The sequence below is a fragment of the Rana temporaria genome, chromosome 9, assembly GCF_905171775.1.
Source record: "Rana temporaria chromosome 9, aRanTem1.1, whole genome shotgun sequence".
NCBI lineage: Eukaryota > Metazoa > Chordata > Amphibia > Anura > Ranidae > Rana > Rana temporaria.
Window position 1 is genome coordinate 53,286,435 of NC_053497.1, and position 14,248 is coordinate 53,300,682.

The 14,248-nt window shown below is 43.0% G+C and overlaps 1 protein-coding gene across 1 annotated transcript in view; it reads left to right on the plus strand.

Annotated features, from left to right (window-relative positions):
* The window catches only part of VWA7 (von Willebrand factor A domain containing 7), a 72,556-nt gene that overhangs the window by 14,315 nt on the left and 43,993 nt on the right, over positions 1 to 14,248 (plus strand). The window contains exon 2 of the mRNA XM_040323489.1: positions 8,073 to 8,320. Within this exon, the coding sequence (XP_040179423.1) occupies positions 8,093 to 8,320 (228 nt within the window). The 5' untranslated portion in view covers positions 8,073 to 8,092. The remainder of the gene's footprint in view (positions 1 to 8,072; positions 8,321 to 14,248) is intronic.

The following is a 14,248-nucleotide window of genomic DNA, read 5'->3' on the forward strand; positions in this document are numbered from 1 at the left end:
TTAGCTCTATTACCAGGGGGGGCTTCTTCTTCCACTCTCCGGGGGTGGGGGGGCCCGCAGTGCGCCCCCCTGCCCCAGAGCACCCAACCCCCCCATGTTGAGGGCATGCGGCCTGGCACGGCTCAGGAGGGGGGGGGGCGCTCGCTCATCCCCACTCCCTTCCTGACCGGCCGGGTAGCGTGCTTTGGATACGGGTCTGGTATGGATTGTAGGGGGACCCCCTACGTCGATTTTTCGGCGTAGGGGGGGTCTCCTTACAACCCATACCAGACCTAAGGGCCTGGTATGCTCCTGGGGGGGGAACCTATGCCGGTTTTGAATTTAAAAATTGCCGTGGAGTTCTCCCTCAGGAATGCATACCAAATGCCGTCGCTTGAATGGGCCTTTACAAGGAGTGACTAACTTTACACATTGTAAAACCAGCCCTAGTTTTGCGCAAGCAAATTCGGAACTTACGCAGAAATCACAATGATGAAATGCTTTGAGAATCTGCTTAAGTCCTCATTTGCATACTCAAAGCTGCATTTCAATGAGAAATGCCCCCAGTGGCGGATGCGGTACTGCATCCTAAGATCTGACCGTGTAAGTGTCTTACACATGTCAGATTTTCTGCCTAACTTTGGAAAAAGCCTTTTGAGAATCGTTTCCAAAGTTAGGCACAGACTGAACAGCAGTTAAGTCTGCGTATCTCTTTTGGGAATCAGGCCCCGTGTATTTCCCAGGAGACAGCAAGGGGGGGGGGGGGGGGTTGTGTGCAGGTAGGGGCGTGTCTGCCGCACAAGTTCTTCCCGGAAGTGGGTGCAAATACCTGCATGGGGGGGGGGGGGTTCTGAAAAGTAGAAGCTTCATTTTTGGGTGAAGCTCCGTTTTAAGAAGGAAAGGAGTCCATCTGGTGTTGGAGCGCATAATGACCCTTGTTGTGAGGGCCAATACAGAGAGGTAAGAGTTTGCCCATAAAGGATTCACCACGATGAAGGTGTTTTCAACTTGCATGTTCTGTTAGCACTGAGGCCTTGTACTCACGGCAGGACATGTCCGATGAAAACGGTCTGCAGACCGTTTCCATCGGACATGTCTGGCCGGGGACTGCCCGGGGACTTCTGTTCGATGGCTATACACACCATCGAACAGAAGTCCGCGTGTAAACAATACGCGGGGCGTGTCCGCGGTGTCGCCGCGTCGATGACGCGGTGTCGCCGCGACAATGACGCGGTGACGTGGGCGGCCCGCCTTTAAAATGCTTCCACGCATGCGTCAAAGTCATTCGACGCATGCGAGGGATGGCGGGCGGCAGGACATGTACGGTAGGTCTGTACAGACGACCGTACATGTCCGGGTGGACAGGTTTCCAGCGGACTGTTTTAAAGCAATGCCAGGAAACAGTTGTCCGCTGGAAACCTGTCCGATCCGCCCGAAAATGGTCCGCTCGGGCCAACACACGGCCAAACATGTCTGCTGAAACTGGTCTGCGGACCAGTTTCAGCAGACATGTTTGGTCGTGAGTACGGGGCCTGAGAGTGATATATATCATAGGTTGTATGGGACTACTACATTCACTTTATATGAACTTTTATATGGACTTTTGCGGTTTTACTGTTTATGATCGGATTGTATTTTTTCAGATTAATTAATGATTGTTGAAAACACATAGAACACCAGATTACATACATTGGTTATTATTCGCAGATACATTATTAAATTGCTTTTATATACATACATTTTTTCACCTCATGCTTGCAGCTATAATTATTCACACACTTGTGCACAGATAATCACGTACAAACTTTTTTTTTGCTTAATTTTGCAGGGAAATTGCACAACAGTCATATCATTTTAGATGGACTTAAAAGGATAAGCTCGCCTTTTACTAAAAATAATAAATGGACATATTTTTTTTTTTTTTACAGGAGCCTGCAAAGCATTGCACCCATGGTCAGCAGATCGTGGGTGCAAATTCAGACTCCTGCCCAGTCTCCCTTCAACTTTCAGTCTGTACCTCTATAGGGACTGTCGGCTTGCAAGCTGGAGGGACTGTGAATGGACTATGAGTGTGTTAATCAGTATGCTTGCTGCCCATTTAAACTACAAGTCTGTTTGTTGTGGTGGCAGCTTTCTCATTTACAGATTCCTGTGAATTAGTGATGCGGCTGTGTGGGAAGAGTTCTGCACAGCTGTGCTGTTTTCAAAATGTGACAGCAATGTGCGGAAAGAATCCCCTGCCCACTCTCATGGGGGGTGTCTGGGGGTGCACAAGGTTGCTGAATATGTTACACCCTGAATACAGCTGTAACTTGTAACATGTTCAGAAGGTTAACTTGGCCTTTAAAGTGATACTAAAGTCTTTTTTTTTTTTTTTTTTTTAATAACTAACATGTTATACTTACCTGTCCTGTGCAGTGGATTTGCACAGAGCAACCTGGATCCTCCTCTTCTCTGGTCCCTCTTTGGTGCTCATGGCCCCTTCCTCCTTGGCTGACTGACAGCAGCTGAAGCCAATGGCGCTGCGCTGCTGTCTCAGCCAATGAGGAGGGGAGTCCCGGGCAGCCAAGACACTCCTACAACATTGCTGGATCTAGATGGGCTCTGGTAAGTAATAGGGGGGCTGCTGCACACAGAAGGCTTTTTATCTTAATTCATAAAACCTTTAAGTATATTAATTTTAAGTATAAATTAAAGCCCACCTTCCCATTGTAAGCAGTGTTATAGTTTGCCCCAAACCCTGTAACTGTCACATTCATTGGACAACTGCATGTAAATATGGAATAAAATATAAACTGGATTGATGGACTAGTGTCTTTATTCAACCTTGCCAACTATGAAAATATAACATTTTACAGAAACTACGGGCCAGATTCTCAAAGGCATTACGACGGCGCAACACCATTTGCGCCGTCGTAAGTCCTAATCTGGCCCCGGGTATCTATGCGACTGATTCTTAGAATCAGTTACGCATAGATACCCATTAGATCTGACAGGCGTAAGGCTCTTACGCTGTCAGATCTTAAATGCATTTTTTTTTCCCGCCGCTAGGTGTCGCCGACGTTGTTTTCTCCGTCGCTTATGTAAATTAGCAAATTACGACGATTCCCAAACGTACGCGCGCTCGACGCAGAGAATTTACGTCATTTCCGTAGCCTTTGCGACGTGTAAAGTTGCCCCTGGGTTTATGGAGGCGCAGCCAATGTTAAGTATGGCCGTCGTTCCCGCGTTGAAATCTAAAAAATCTAAGTCGTTTGCGTAAGACGTCCGTGAATGGCGCTGGACGCCATTTACGTTAACGTCTAAGCAAATGACGTCGGTGCGACGTCATTTAGCGCAATGCACGTCGGGTAATTTACCCGACGGAGCATGCGCATTTGAATTGGGCAGGCTTGCGCCGAGCGCTTTTACGATACACCGCCGCAAGTTTACAGGTAAGTGTTCTGAGAATCAGGCACAAACGCTGTAAACCTGCGGCGGTGTAACGTATATCACATATGTTACGCTGCCCAGGAGCAACGTAATTGTATGTGAATCTTTGCAGTTATGGTCCTTTGAAATAATATAATTTTATATATAGAAGTGCAGCCCTATTTATTTCTCTCTGCATCCTTTTTTACAATTTCAACCAACTGTATTATAAAATAAAATAAATTCTGTGTTGATTAGATTTGCATTTCCTTTTTATAGCTTTTATACTATTTTTAAAATTCCCTATTTAAAAAAAGGGAATACAATAGCCTTAATGAAATGTGCAGTCATATATTATTGGCGGTGTTGTGGTGAGGGAAGAGGTGAAAATGTAATTTACATAGTGAGTCTCAGAGGATCTATTAATGGCTTAATGACTGATGTTGGCTTCACAAAGGAAGCATAGTGGTTAGATTATGCAATATTAATTGCAATATTGATTTGGCACTGGTCTGCGCGATTGTGACAATTGTGAATTCTTTACGTACTGTGTTTTTGTTATGTGTATTTATTATGTGTATACACTATGAATAAAGGGTACTTTGTACTGAGAATGGAATTGCCCCATAGCGGGATTTAGTTGAAGCCATTCCACTACTTGTTGGGAACTAACACAATCTAAAGGTATAAGCACCACAGTACAGTCCAAGTACAACACAGTAACAGTATAGAATTTATAAAAAGTGGGAGAACCGCCATGATTACTGATACATTGACTTTCTCATGTAACAACTAAAGATCTGTATAGTGATGAGTCAATGGAACTATTGGTCCAAATGCCTTTTAATCAGTAGTAACAATGACTTATCTGATTTACTGATGAAGAGAATAAGGCCGCGTACACACGGTCGTTCCAAACCGATGAGAATGGTCCGACGGGCCATTTCCATCGGTTCACCGCTGAAGTGGCCTGATGGTCTGATGTGCGTACACACCATCGTTCCAAAAACCGATCGGGTCAGAACGCGGTGACGTACAACACGTACGACAGGACTATAAAGGGGAAGTTCCTTTCAAATGGCGCTACCCTTTGGGCTGCTTTTGGGCTGCATACTTGATTCTGAGAAATGCACGTTTTTTTCCCCTCAGAAAAGCATACACACGACCATTTTTCGTGACGAGAAAAAGACTGACGTGAATTGCAACGAGAAAAAAGAGAGCTGGTTTCAATTTTTTTGCGGGCAGTTTTTTCGTTGAGAAAACTGCTAGGGAGCATACACATGACCGGTTTTCTCGACCAATATAAAAAATGGCAGTTTTCTCATCGTGAAAAATCATCGGTCCTGTGTACAAGGCATGAGAGTTCCCTTATAGAACTGTCAATCTTTCTGATGCTTTGGGGCTTCTATTATGCCACACTAACCTACAGAAAACACCTAGGGATTTTTGGGGATTTATATCGTCCCCTGGGGTACCAGCTTCTTCTTGTCCCCTACAACCCCCCTTGCAGATAATGATGATATTGCATGCATGCATGTCTACTGACACAAGATGATAATTCATGATTCTTATTTGATTTGATGCTGCACGTGTGAGGCCGCGTACACACGATCGGTTAAACCAATGAGAACGGTCTTATGGACCGTTTTCATCGGTCCAAACCGATCATGTGTGGGCGCCATCGGTTATTTATCCATCGGTTAAAAAAAAAAAACTTGTTTTAAATTTAATGGATTCCTAACCGATAGAAAAAAAACGATCATTAGTAAGCACAACCATTGGTTAAAAATCCAAGCATGCTCAGAATCAAGTCAACGCATGCTTGGAAGCATTGAACTTCGTTTTTTTTCAGCACGTCGTGTGTTTTACGTGACCGCGTTCTGACACAATCGTTTTTTTAACCGATGGTGTGTAGGCGCGACCGGCCATCAGTCAGCTTCATCGGTTAACCGATGAAAACGGTCCATCAGACCGTTCTCATCGGATGGACCGATCGTGTGTACAGGGCTTAAGTGTGCAAGACTGATATGTATTTACATACGCATAGTACTTATTTGTGTATTATAACAACATCATATTAAATTGTAAACCCTTACGACCAGGGCCCTCAGGTTTTTTTGTATTGTGACTGTGCAGTCTTCCTTAAGATCTCCAAACTATGGCCCTCCATACGTCCTATGAGGCCTTGTAAAACTCTGACATTCACAGACATGACTAGGCATGATGGGAATTGTAGTTCCTGAACAACTTTGGAGCCGTAGTTTGGAGACCCCTGCTTTAGAGTATAAAGTTATGTGCAAACTGTTGGCGCTATATAAATACTGACTAATAATAATAATAATAATAATAATAATAATCTATATTTATGGTAGATACTCACCTCCTTTGTTCTCCCAATGAAGTAAACTGTTGGTCTGAGAAATGTGTACAATAGACAGCATATTGTTTTTCCATCATTTGTTATCACTGCACATTATGTCAACAATGTAACATGTTAAGCATATCATTTTAAACATGAAGGCACAATAAATGCAATTTTTAAAGCACATTATCTGAATGTCTGTTTTATTTTTATTTTTTATATGGAATCGTAATAAAATTGAAATTGGGTTTTAACAGTGACTATGCTCTAATGATCTTATTGGTACCTGTAAAGTACCTTATGTGTTTAATCCTCTTTGTTGCAATTATCAGGGATGTTGGTACCCTTTTGACCATATTTGGATAATTACATCCATACTTTTTCATTGTGTAAATGTTTTGACATCAATTAAATTAGATGTAAGCCCTAAACTGCAAAGTAGTAGTTTTCACCTTTTATTTATACTTTGTTATATCTTATGGGGTTATTTACAAAGGCAAATCCACTTTGCACTACAAGTGCCAACTACAAGTGCAAACTTCACTTGAAATTGCACTAAAAAAAATGCTGTTTTTTATTTTCCTTGCATGTCCCCCTAGGATCTACAGCGACTGCACTTCCAAGTGCACTTTCAGTGCAATTTCAAATGCACTTTGCACTTGCAGTGCAAAGTGGATTTGCCTTTCGTAAATAACCCCCTTAGTGTTGCAGATCTCTTGCAGCCTTTTTTTTCAAAACGTCCTTTCTATCTCATTGCAGTGATGGTCGCATTGGCATTTCTCAGGGGAGGGGGGTTAATTGTAGTAACAACAGTGGACCATGACTTTTTGACAAGGTGACAACGCAGGAACAAGGTTGGGAGACAGGAACAGAGCGTTGTCGCCCAATAACAAGAAGTGCCTGAATACTCACCAAAATTGTGGGCTCACCAGGTATTATTTAATGGAGGTTGCAGATTAATAAAAATTAAAAATGGAAAAACTTTTGAAATTGCATTTACACGTTAAAGCTTATATGAGGTTTTAGAGATTTGATTTACATACACTTTAAGGTACAAAACCAGCCAAAACTTTTTCTTTTAGTTTTGGACTCTTTATTTGTGTGCCCCCATTTGGAATATTTACCCCCATACCCTTTTGAAGTGTTCATGAACTGAAGAGAAATCAGCCCAACTTATCCAAAAATGTATTGTAAGAGGCTTGTTCATGTTGAAATCAGTTTGCATTTTGCTGCTATTCCTCCAAATGAAAACGCTAAACGCAACAAAAAACATGGGGAACACATGGAAATTGGGTGTTTAAACCAGCCCTTAAACATATTTAAAATGTTGGATTAGATATAAATGAAAGGAAAACATTGATGTAGCTAGGGCAGTGCACATAGTTAAAGAGCACTGGCGCTTTGTTCATGTAGAGCATTCAAACCAAAGCCATTAGAATCAACTTTGAGATCATTTACATTTTTTGGCATAATGGGTAACCATATGTGTTTTTACAAACCATGGCCCAGATTCAAGTAGCAATTGCGCCTGTGTAACCATAGGTTACACAGCGCAATTGCTTACTTGCTCCGGCGTTACGAATGCTCCTGATTCAGGAACATCGTAACGCCGACTGCAGCCTAAAATCTGCGTGGCATAAGGCTCTTATGCCACGCATATTTTAGGCTGCATTCTTGCGATGCCCGCTAGGGGGCGCTCCCATTGTGCTCAGTGTATAGTATGCAAATTGCATACTAACACCGATTCACAATGTTGCGCGAGCCCTGCGTACGCAAGTTACGTCGTTTCCATACGGCGTGTTTAGCGTAAGGCTGCCCCTTCTAATAGTAGGGGCAGCCAATGCTAAAAGATACCTGTTGTTCCCGCGTCGCGATATTTGAATGTTACGTCGTTTGCGTAAGTGATTCGTGAATGGCGCTGGACGCCATTCACGTTCACTCTGAAGCAAATGACGTCCTTGCGACGTCATTTGCCGCAATGCACGTCGGGAAAGTTTCCCGACGGAGCATGCGCTCTACGCGGGAGCACGCCTAATTTAAATGATTCCCACCCCCTACGGGATCATTTAAATTGCGTGCTCTAGCGCCTGGCAATTTTGCCGGCGCGCCCTCGCAATTTACGGAGCTACTGCTCCGTGAATCGAGGGCAGCGGAGCAAATTTGCGGGGGCGCAGGGCAAAATCGTTGCCCTGCGCCTCCGCAAAAAAAGCACAATTCTCTTTGAATCCGGGCCCATGTTCTTGGCCTTTATGTAGAGCCCTTGCTCCTTGAATATATATCTGTGCCTACCTAAATAAATATATACTCTTTTGCCTTGCAGGCCATCTCAATGTAGCGTCCATGAGCTCCTCCCACCCCATGCTCCTCCCCCTTCTGCTCCTATGGTGCCTGGCACTACCAGGGGGCCACACCTTCTTCCCCAACTTCTGGTCTAAGTTTCTATCCTTTACCTGGGGCTCCTACACCCATCAGGACCTAACGGAAGAGGCCGTACTGAATGTCACCTTGCAAATCTTATTGGACAACAAGCATCCCACCCGACCTCCACTGCGGTGGGAGGATTTTGAGGTATGTGTGTAAAGTGCATAAAGAAAAGAACAATTTAGAATAATTTGTCCTTTCGTTTGAATTTATATCAATCATACAGTAAATGACTATGATGTTAAAAAATGTCTCCTTTGGGGTGTATTACTTTCTATTAGAAGACACCTTTTGCTGGAATGCTTGCTGAACTGAAAGGTTACTAAACTTAAATTATTCGTCAAAAGATGGCACTACAAGGTACCTGCGGTCATTTTGTATATGCTTTGGAAGTTCCCTAACCCGATCATATTGCTTGGCCCTTAGTTTCTCTGGCTCTAACCCCTCTCTGCCATCCTACTGTCCAAAAAGGAAGACCCTAGATACCAGCACAAGGATATTTACTGAGCAGTGGGGCTGCAGCATGGGGGAAGAAGTTCAAAATATGGTAAAGACTGATGTAAGGAGTTTGGTTTGTAGGACATCTGGTCTTCACAGAAAAACTGTCTAGGAACTCCAGGCTTCGTGTGTTTCCTACTTTTAGGACATAATGTTAGCCCAGGAACTTTTGTATAAGACAGGTTTCCCTGTGTTTCTATGAGGTGTTTTTAATAACAGAAGCCATGGACACCTGGTACTTATACCACATCAGGACTCCTCCTAATGCTTCCTCCCTGGGGCCCAACCATAAATGTAAACTCAAGCCAGCAGAATGGTTTTATATTGTACTGTAGTTGTGCCCTCATTGCCCATGTCCCTGCTGCAGCCTGAGATTGCGTAGACCAGTCGTTGCCAAATCTACTGAGCATGCTCCAGTTTCAGTTCCTTCCTAAGCTGTTAATTTCCTCCTTTAACATGACTGAGTCACACATCTGGGTGCATACATTCTGGATAAAAGACAGCCCACTCCCTCCCTCCCTCCTCCTCCATGTCCATTATAAAGCTAAACACAATAGTGGCGGGATATTACTTGTTGGTTGATGGAGGCTTAACCTCCCTGTAATTCTAAGCACATGCAAACAATAGACACATGCTGAAGGGGCTTGAAACAGTCTGTGATTGGTAAAACCTTCCCCTAGAAAGCCCACACCAAGTTTATGCACAAATAATAAAGATTTGAGTTCAAATACAGTATGGGCTAGATTCAGAAAGACATACGCCGTCGTAAGTCCGAATCCGCGCCGTTGTATCTTTAAGCGTATGCTCAAATTGAGATACGCTTAAATGTTGCTAAGATACGACCGGCGTAAGTCTCCTACACCGTTGTATCTTAGTTGCATATTTACGCTGGCCGCTAGGGGCGTGTACGTCGATTTACGCCGAGAATATGTAAATGACGTAGATACGCCTATTCACGAACCTACGCTCGCCCGTCGCATGTAAGATACGCCGTTTACGTAAGGCGTTTTCAGGCGTAAAGATAAACCACCAAAAAGATGGCGCAGCCAATGTTAAGTATGGACGCGGATCAGCGTTGAATATTCCACGTTTTACGTCGTTTGCGTAATTCGTCCGTGAATGGGTCTGGGCGTAAGTTACGTTCACGTCGAAAGCATTGAGTATTTGCGACGTAAGTTTGAGCATGCGCACTGGGATACGTCCAAGGACGGCGCATGCGCCGTTCGTTAGGCGCGTCATTTGAGTGAGGTCACAATTCATTAGCATACAACACGCCCACTACAGCCTACTTTGAATTACGCGCGCTTACGTCGGCATATTTACGCTACGCCGCAAGTTCTTTGTGAATACTGTACTTGCCTCTCTAACTTACGGCGTAGCGTATATGAGATGTGCTAAGCCGACCTAAAGAAGCGCCGCCGTACGTGAATCTACCCCTATATGTTTGTATAACAATTTAAAACATTTGTTTAATATTAATTACGTATTTTTCCTTTGCATTTCGAAGGCTGTTCGAAAGCATGTGAGCATGTGACCAGCAGTAGAGAACTAGAAGCTCCTCCTGCCTATCTACTAAGGCCAATGTGTTCCCTGGTTCTCAGCTCTGCCCTCTGTAGTTCATCACACAACACAGAATTATGGGGTACAGTTATTGTTCCACACAGCAGAAATGTAACAAAAAATGTGTTGAAATTTAATAAAAAGTCCATAAAATAAATAACATTTTTGCTGGATAGAGACCACTTCAACTGGGTAGATAAATCTACAAAAAAATATGCTTTTGTCACCCAAAAACAACTAATAAAGAGTCCAGCTGACCACCGAGCCAGACAGCTTGCAGAGTTTGACAGGTGGTACCGCCTGTCAAATGTGCCCATTAAGGTCAAAGGGTGCGCACCTCGACTGAGAGCCAAATGCTTGTCTCATGGTTGTGGTGCAGTATTTTAACACAAAATCCCCCTTGGGATAAAAAAAAAAAAAAACAGATATTGAGGAGGTGCCAGGGTTGCCTCATGAAAGCCTGGCAGCTGCTGCTCTACCACCCGCAAACATTTTTTACACTGCAGATGACTTTTCAGAAGGTGATAGATACTGTCTTATAGAGTCCCTAAGAAGACTTTTAATACTTAACCTGTTGCACCACCTGCACCACCATGCTTGCTGTTTTGAGGAGCTACAGCTATCAAAGTATCTTCTAACACACTTCAAAATGTGATGGATGCCTGGTCCCACGCTACGTTTTGTGGCCCTATCAGCCAGGCTCTACGTCCTTGCCATTCTAGCCAAAACTTTTTTTTTTTAACTATAATATAGTGTAGTAAAAAGCTACTACCTTTGTTTTCTTGCCACATGTGTCCTTGTTGAGAATATTTTCTGCTACTACCCATCCTGGTGACGGCACAGCAATAGAAACCTGACAGAGGCTCAAACACTTACCTTTACGACAAAAAATAAAAAGGTTGGGCTCATTATTCCTCTTTAACTCAACTCCTGGAGTTATGTCACTTCATTCTATGCCTAGAAAGGTTGAGATAATGATTGAACAGCACATTTTGTCCCTATTAAAGCTATAGGGTTTTAAGTGAGGAATGTGGTATCTGGAATCTGTGCTCTCCCCTGTGGTAGAATGTAGTAATATGTGAATTTCTACTTTGTTGTCTTCCCGTCTGATCTCTATAGAGTAAACCCACATGTTACATAACGCTGTCACTGTCGTTGTGTAGACTTCCTGTCATCGACACGGTTTCATGTGGTCCATGAGGTTTTGAGACCTTATGACTGCATATCACGTATATGTCTTACATTGTGTGAAACAGAAAAAGGAACTGCAGTTTTTAAAATTGTATTTTATTTAAAAGAATACAGTGTATATTGGGAAAGGGAAGGGTGAAAAGGTGAAGGGTAAACTGCATGGGAATCAGATCTAGGGGAGACAATTGAGGAGGAGGTGTGGACAACATGGTCGACCATTGTGCACAAGGGCCTACTAAACACTTCCCTGGTGGAGGCCAATTATAAAGTGCTGTTGCACTGGAATCTGGTCCCAACAAGTCTGGCGAAAATATATCCTGGTACCTCGTCCCCTATGTTTTCGGGGATGTGGACAAGAAGGTGATATGTTTCATGTCCTGTGGTCTTGTCCGAAGGCCTGACACTTCTGGATCAGGATATTTAATTTGGTCCACTCAGTGATGGGACAGAACATCCCTAGAGGCGCCAAAACAACGCTGTTTGCTGACCTGTCGGACGAGATCCCCAGACATATTTGAACACTTATATTTTTCATATTTCTAGCAGCTAAAAGAACCAGAGCGCGAGCGTGGAAATCATCCGTCATTGATGTCACATTGGTGAAACATAAAATATCCTGGATTATGATCAATAAAAAATTAACCAGCATTCGCAGAGATAAACAAGCTAGGTTTGAGAGAGTGTGAAACCCCTGGATTGCAAACCTCATGCTCCCTAGACACTGGGCCGCCTTGCGAAGGGAAGCCTGTGCTAAGGGGACCTACTCTACTTTGATTGTCTTCTACTTTTCTCTTTTCTTTCCTCCTTTACTTTTTTTTCTTTCAATTCTTGCTACCTTGATTTTGGTTCTGTCGTACCATATTGATAAATGTTTTGGTGGGATGTTGAGGGGGGACCATACATCTTCCCCAATTGTTCTATTGTCTCGCGATCGGGACCCCTTGGGTTGAGGTATCAAGATCCATTGTAGATGCTAATGTTATATTTCACCTTGTTCTAGAAAGAAGCATGACCGACAGCTTGCTGTAATGTCACTTAATAATTTTTCCAATTTGTTGAATATTTGGGTGCCTAGTGGTCGATACCTATGGCCTTAGAAACATGGTCATGCTAACAAGTAGACCCAGATTGCAAGGCCTGAAACTTCTTGGAGGTAGCTCTTCTGTACAGCCGGTCAGGGCCTTCTTTAATGCATCCTCGGTTTGGTGATTACCTGATAATATTCAAGTATAAGTTTTTTGTATTGTGCTTAAAATTGTAATAACAATTATTGAAATGAAAAGGTAAAGGGATGATCTCGTTTATATAGAGCAGCTTTTTTCAACCAGGCAAAGTCTAAGTAGGTGGACGAAGCCTTACTTTTAGTTACACAAAGCTACGAGTTTTCATTATACACCATTACGACTTTCTAGACACAGGCATCCTAACAACCAATGACGTCATCAGTTAATAAGGAGGATGTCTGTTGCCTCCACAGCATTCTTGTTTGACCATCTCCGCCCTTATTTCTCAGCACTGGGGTGACATTAGGTGACTGATGGAGAGAAGTTGAGGGGGAAGAGAAACATCGGAATACTAGTCAGTACCAGTGTGCAAAAGTGTATTTGCTTTGGAAGAATAAATGACCTCTAACTTTGGGTGATGGTTGTTGGGTTGATGAGTTGATGGGAGAATACAATGGCCCAGCAGGAGGGATTCCTGTATCAACACTGTTCCGTTCCTGCAACCCGTGGACCGGTGGAGGCATGCGCGTCCACTGCGCGTGGCCCGGCGGACGCGATCGCCGCTGGCCACGCGCGATCTCGTGCACGAGCAGCAGCGCGGGGTTTGTGTGTGTTAACACACAAATCCCCATGCTGTCAGAGGAGAGATGAGAGAGCGTGTGTTTCTACAAAGTAGAAACCACAAATTGTCATTTCTCCTAGTTAGTCCCATCCATCTCCACAGTTAGAACACACAATAGGGAACACAGTTAACCTCTTGATTGCCCCCTAGTGTTAACCCCCTTCCCTGCCAGTGACATTTACATAGTAATCAGTGCATATTTATAGCAAAAATAGTCCCAAAAATTTGTCAAACGTGTCCGACGCAATGTCGCAATACCGCAAAAAAAAACGCAGATCACCGCCATTACTAGTAAAAAAATAAAAACGCCATATAAATGCCATAAATCTTTCCCATACTTTGTAGATGCTATAACTTGTGCGCAAACCAATCTATATATGCTTATTGTGATTTTTATTACCAAAAATATGTAGAAGAATATATATTGGCCTAAACGGAGGATTTTTATTTTTTTTTAAATTGGGATATTTATTATATCAAAAAGTAAAGGATATTGTGTTTTTTTTCAAAATTGGCAGTCTTTTTTTGTTAATAGCGCAAAAAATAAAAACCGCTGTCAAATAATTGGGTACAACATCGCACAACTGCGCAATTGTGGCCCGGTCATTGTGCAGCCAAATCTTCCGGGGCTGAAGTTGTTAAACTGAAAATGAGGGGACTTGTCCCCAACAGGGTCACAGACAGTAATCGGAACATGAAAGGTCCCCTCTCTGCAACAGAGTATCTGTTCCATGAGTTAATTACGATTAATTCACACGTATATTATCAATCAAAAATTAAAAGAGAAAGAACTGCATTTAAAAAGGAAGTGATCCTGAAATTATTGTTGTATTGATCGCATTGAGGTCAGTGTGATATAAATATATCCTTTTATGCCTTTCTCTCTTAATTTTTGTTTTCCTCTTTTTTCCTATTTAGTTTAAAAAATGGAGTTGGGTTTCAATGTTTTGTGTGTGTTTTTCCCTTTAGGTTGATTGTACA